Here is a 6,062-nt window from a genome sequence, read left to right on the forward strand (position 1 = left end):
GGACAGAGCGAGAATCCGTCTCAAAAAAAGAAAAAAAAAGGTCAGGAATTCCTAAAAGACAGAAAATAGATGGGGGCCAGGGCCAAGCAAGGGAGGAATGAGAAGAAGCCACAGAGGAGAAAGTTGGCAGCACAAGGGCATAGCTTCAGCAGCACCGCACCAGACAGGAGAAGGCATGGGAGCTGGGCCTGGGACACTCCCGCCTCCGACCTGAGACCCTCGCAAGCCCAGCACCACACAAGGCTGCTAGACACATGCTCAGAACGTCTCTTCTGTCAGTTCAAACCTGTTGAGACTCTAGTGAATTTTTCATTCAGTTATTCTTCTTTCCAATTCTACAATTTTTTTGTTTTGTTTTGTTTTGTTTGTTTTTTTTGTTTTTTTGAGACGGAGTCTTGTTCTGTCGCCCAGGCTGGAGTGCAGTGGCGTGATCTAGGCTCACTGCAAGCTCTGCCTCCCGGCTTCACGCCATTCTCCTGCCTCAGCCTCCCAAGCAGCTGGGACTACAGGCACCGCCACCATGCCCAGCTAATTTTTTGCATTTTTAGTAGAGACGGGGTTTCACCATGTTAGCCAGGATGGCCTCAATCTCCTGACCTCATGATCCGCCTGCCTCGGCCTCCCAAAGTGCTGGGATTACAGGCGTGAGAGCCACCGCGCCCAACCGATTCTTTTTTTTTTTTTAATTATTTCTATCTCTTCATTGACATTCTCCAGTGAGGAGACAGTGTCTTCAGACCTTCCATGCAGTCTCTAGCTGTGGTTTTCTTTAGTCCTCTGAACATACTGAGGATGGCTGTTTTAAAGCTTTTGCCTGTTAAACCCAACATCCGGGCCTCTCCAGGCTATTTCTGTTGCTCTCGTCCTGTGCATGGTTCGCGGTTCTTTGCATGTCTCAGACTCTTTTGTTAAGAATCAGACACACGGGTGATATGCTGTAGCAACAGTGGAAAGCTGTTCTCCTTTCCCCCAGCTCCTTGCTGCTGTCTGCTTGTTTATTATTCAGGGATGGGGCTGGACGGTTTAACTGAAACTGTTCTCCTGGGGCGGCCTCGGCTGCCGTTCCTCTGAGGGCTCAGCCCTGGGGGTGCAGTCACCTCTGGTGGTGGGGATTTTGGCTGTCTCTCTCCCTCATCTCTGTTAAGCTGTTGGTTTAGTCAAGTGTCAGAATCAGCTAACTGCCAGCCGCCTGCTCCATTACTCCCAACAATGCCCTGGGGCACACAGCGCTCCACTGTCTGAGCCAATTAAATTAGGGCTTCTTTACCAAGAGGTTAGATCTCGAAGGCTTGTTTCCCAGGTGGGTTCTTAGCTGTGGCTTTCCTCGCCTCTCTGGTAAACCTGCTGACCTAGTTTAGTTTCTTGCTCTAACGGAACTGCTGGCCTCCTCTTAACTGCTTACCAGCAAAATGTCCATTGTTTTCCAGGGCACTTTTAGGCTTGAACATCCCCATACTGTTTCAAATCAAGTCAGTTCCTTTGGGAAGGGCTTTGGAACTCTCTGTTCTTACAGCCTCTGTCTCTTTGGGGCTGAATGTGGGAGCCCCTACTGCAGACCTGGAGGCGGGAACAGTGCCTGAGTCTATCAGAGGGACTCGGTTGCATCAGCTGGGCTCTGTGAGGGGGGCGGCAGCCTCTCACCGCATGGACGCTCCACCCTATGGGCAATCTGGGTTGAGGGAAACTGGGGCCTCCCTATGCTTGGCCTCCCACCTCTGAGTAACGCCTCTGCCCTCTGAGTGGGGCTGACTGAAGAGATTTTCAGTCACACTTCCCGGGAATCTACTGCCAATTGGAGCTGAAGGGGTTGAGAACCGCTAGTGGCCTGCCCCTCCAGTGAGATACCACATCCCTTGACTGGGAGCTGCAAGGAGTGGGAACCCTGTTTTCTTGGTCACAACCACCCCAAATGGAGCCTCCATAGGGAGCTGGGGGCAGAAAGGGAGGGAAGGAGCCGGTCCTGGCTTAAATGTCACAATCCTCACTGCTCTTTCCAAGACTCAGGACATTTTCTTGGATGTTTCTTTATTTGCTATATGCACCTAGGACAATTTCCAGAGACCTTAAGGGGTTATTTTTTCACAGTTTTCACTAGTTATTTCTCTGGAGAGTTGGTCCACTAAGCTTATCACACCACCATTCCCCAAGTGGAAGCCAAAAGTTTTAAAATGTGATCAAGTCCAATCTAAGAAATCCTAGTTCTAACTCTAGGTCAGGAAGATTTTCCAATGTGCTTTCTCCTAAAAATGTTATAGTTTTACCTTTTACTTTAGATCTGTGACCCATTTTGAATTCGTTTTTGTACCAAGTGTGAAGTTCAGGTCATCCTTTGTCTCTGCCGATGAACGTCCAGTCGCTCCAAGGCCATTTGCTGGAGTCTACGACACTCTAGTCTGACCCAGATTTTGGGGGTCTCTGATTCTGCCAGTGCCACACTGTCTTGATCACTGTCACGAGCTAGTAAGTCTTAAGACCCCGCAATGTGATTCCAACCATTTAAATGTTTATTTCAAAACCGTTTTGGCTTTTTAAATTTCCTTTACCTTTCTATATAAATTTTAGAATCAGCTTGTCTGCATCTAAAAAGAATCCTGCTGGGATTTTGATAGTAATTGTGTTAAACCTATGAATCAACTTGAGAAAAAGTCACATTTTTACTATATTGAGTCTTCTAATCCACGGACACAGGATGTTTGCTGATGTATTTCAATCTTCTCTGGTCTCTTTCTTTAGCATTTTTTTCAGTACCTTCTACAGACAGACCCTGTTCATGACTTCCTAGACTGACATCGAAGTACTTCAGCGTTGGAGCCCCTGCAAATGATCTACCCGCAGGCTCGACTGCCAATGGGACCGATGCCTCCTCCCGGCTCCTTTACTCCTCCAGCATCTCTAAGAGTCTCACCTACTGGCTTTTCCAAATCAACTTCAAAATTATTTTACATTCACAAAATTGTTTTTTCCACTAGAATCACATGAAATCTATATATGAACTAGACAATTCTAGGACGTTTACTGTTTCACCCCAAGAACACGGTAGGTCTCTCCATGTTTTTTTTTTTTTTTTTGAGGTGCAGTGGCTCACGCCTGTAATCTCAACACTTTCAGAGGCCGAGGCGGGCAGATCACCGGTGGTCAGGAGTTTGAGACCAGCCTGACTAACATGGCAAAACCCCATCTCTACTAATAATACAAAAATTAGCCGGGCTTGGTGGCTCACGCCTGTAATCCCAGCTACTCGGGAGGCTGAGGCAGGAGAATTGCTTGAATCTGGAGGTGGAGCTTGCAGTGAGCCGAGATCGCGCCACTGCACTCCAGCCTGGGCAACAGAGTGAGACACCGTCTCAAAAAAAAAAGAAAAAGAAAATTATTTTGGGTCTTTGTCAAATAGTTAAGAATTCAGAATAAAGAAATATGTCAAAAAGACATTAAAAGCTCTATTCATGAATAAGTTTACAGTAGCATTTTTCTGACACGTTATAAAATGCAGAATATCTAACAGCACACATACAAGGAAAAGTGTGTATGTTTAGTTTTAGAGTTAAGGCGATGACATTATAACCGCTTTTCGCTATTTAAGATTTCCATAAATGTTCTTTGAGCAACATCTTGGGGGCCAACCACGTGCCCCCGTATCAAGACGTCAGGTTTCATTGTGGTATATCAGGGAGCAGGGGACAGAGCAACCCAGGAGAAGCGAGGACAGTATCCCTCTCCAAGGCAGAGGGCAAGAGGGAAACAGCCAAGGGGCCAAGAGCTGTGGGACCCACTCAGCCACCCCCAGCCCCACCAAGTGCTCCTGCTCCAGACATGCTGGCAACTTACTAAGGTCATGTCGTCGCAGCAGGCAGCACAGGTGCAAGAGGCAGCGTGAGGGTTTAAGATCCCGTCCTGAAATGTAAAAAGCAGCACCACGCATTAGAAAGTCAGCCCCTAAATGTGAATCATTCAATAATAGAAGATTTCAACCACTTCTACCATTTACCTGCCATTCATAAATACAAAAACTCTTTTTTTTTTTTTGAGACAGTCTTGTTGGGTTGCCCAGGCTGGAGTGCAGTGCCACGTGCTCAGCTCACTGCAACCTCTGCCTCCCTGGCGCAAGCGATTCTCATGCCTTAGCCTCCCAAGAAGCTGGGATTATAGGCTTGTGCCACGACACCCGGCTAATTTTTGTATTTTTAGTAGAGATGAGGTTTTGCCATGTTGGCCAGGCTGGTCTCGAACTCCTGACCTCAAGCAATCAGCCCACCTCGGCCACCCGAAGTGCTGGGATTACTGGAGTAAGCCACCGTGTCCAACCTCATAAAGACAAAAATTTTGAGAAATGAGGGCTGGGCATGGTGGCTCATGCCTGTAATCCCAGCACTTTGAGAGGCCGAGGCGGGCGGCTCACTTGAGGTGGGGAGTTCGAGACCAGCCTGGCCAGCCTGGTGAAACCCGATCTCCATTAAAAACAAAAATTAGGCCAGGTACTGTGGCTCACGCCTGTAATCCCAGCACTTTGAGAGGCCGAGGTGGATGGCTCACTTGAGGTCGGGAGTTCGAGACCAGCCTGGCCAACAGGGTGAAACCCCATCTCTACTGAAAAAAAAAAAGCCAGGTGTGGTGACGGGCACCTGTAATCCTAGCTACCTGGGAGGCTAAGGCAGGACAATCCTCTGAGCCTGGGAGGTGGAAGATGCAGTGAGCCAAGATCAAGCCACTGCACTCCAGTCTGGGCAACAAGGTGAGACTCTGTCTCCAAAAAAGAAGCAAACAACAACCAGTAATTTCCAGAGACTTCTCCTTTTCACAGTGCCATTACTAGTGGCAGAACCTATCTCTTTCCTTTCAAGATGTGCAAAAGGCTCTAAAGGAATTGCTTCCTTAACAACACACAAGGAGCTGAACTGGAATGGGAATTAGAAGTCCTCCTTTCTTAGCAGACAGAAGAGAAGTTAGGCGACTTTGAAAGGGTCACACGCATTCAAACAGGAACGATTATCTTAACTTCCACTGTTTTCATTTTTTGTGTATTTGACACGCCCCCTTTCTGCAGCTGCTCTGTGCCAGGTGCTGTGACCTCATGCACTTCTCCCAACAATCCTCACAGGGTCACGATCATCATCATTCCCATGTGAAAAATCCAGAAACTGAAATACGAGAGGGTCAGTCACTCATCCAAGGCCACACAGACACGAGGTGGAGGCTGCAAACCCCGTGTGTCTGACCCCGTGGTCTGTGCCCTCCCTCTGACTGGGCCACCTCGGAGGCCCCGCATCCAAGCTGTGTGTGGAGCACAGGTGAGGAGGCATGGACGATACCTGGATGAGGCACTGCAGGGGTCGGCCTGCGTAGCGAATGCTTCTTTTCCAGTCCTTACTGCTGGCTCTTCCTGCCATGGCCTCAAACTCGGTGGGACTGTACCAGTTCTCCCCCTGCTTGATGCACCGTCCACGGCCGCCTGCAAGGAAGAGCAGCAGTCACGATGACAGCAGGTAGGAACGTCGCCTCTGCCATCGCCTCCCTCCTGGGACCTCCTCCGCCATTCCACCAGCACCAGTACCCCAGCAGCTAGTGTGATCTCACCCACCTGTGTACTTGGCCCTGACAGGGCCACCACGGATCTGCCTTTGCAGCCTGTGCCTCTGATCCCCTACGTGATCTCTCCAGCCACTGTCCGCAGGCACTGCAGGCTCGATCAGGTCCCACACTGAGCACCTCTAATACCCACTTCCAGAGCCTTTGTCTACAAGTCCCAAGCTGACCTGGCAACTTGAGGAACACGTCCCAGCCCTGCCTCCCTCCCACTCCTTCTTGCTTGTCTCCTATCCCATGGGTCACGATGGTTTTTCACCCCCAAAGGGTTCCCAGGCCCAGTCCTGCCCAGTGCCTCTCCCAGGTCTCAGCTCTAGTTCACAGGAACGTGGTGTCACTCGCACCTTCTGTCTTCTTTGTGTTTTTTTTTTTGAGACGGAGTCTCACTCTGTCGCCCGAGCTGGAGTGCAGTGGCCGGATCTCAGCTCACTGCAAGCTCCGCCTCCCGGGTTTACGCCATTCTCCTGCCTCAGCCTCCCGAG

At 49.6% G+C, this 6,062-nt stretch overlaps 1 protein-coding gene across 1 annotated transcript in view; it reads right to left on the reverse strand.

Moving 5' to 3' along the window:
• The window catches only part of DEAF1 (DEAF1 transcription factor), a 75,440-nt gene that overhangs the window by 46,700 nt on the left and 22,678 nt on the right, over positions 1 to 6,062 (reverse strand). The window contains exons 6-7 of the mRNA XM_011930140.1: positions 5,307 to 5,446; positions 3,826 to 3,891 (exon numbers count right to left, since the gene is read on the reverse strand). Coding sequence (XP_011785530.1) covers positions 3,826 to 3,891; positions 5,307 to 5,446 — 206 coding nt within the window. The remainder of the gene's footprint in view (positions 1 to 3,825; positions 3,892 to 5,306; positions 5,447 to 6,062) is intronic.

The sequence above is a fragment of the Colobus angolensis genome, unplaced genomic scaffold, assembly GCF_000951035.1.
Source record: "Colobus angolensis palliatus isolate OR3802 unplaced genomic scaffold, Cang.pa_1.0 Scaffold84, whole genome shotgun sequence".
Lineage (NCBI taxonomy): Eukaryota > Metazoa > Chordata > Mammalia > Primates > Cercopithecidae > Colobus > Colobus angolensis.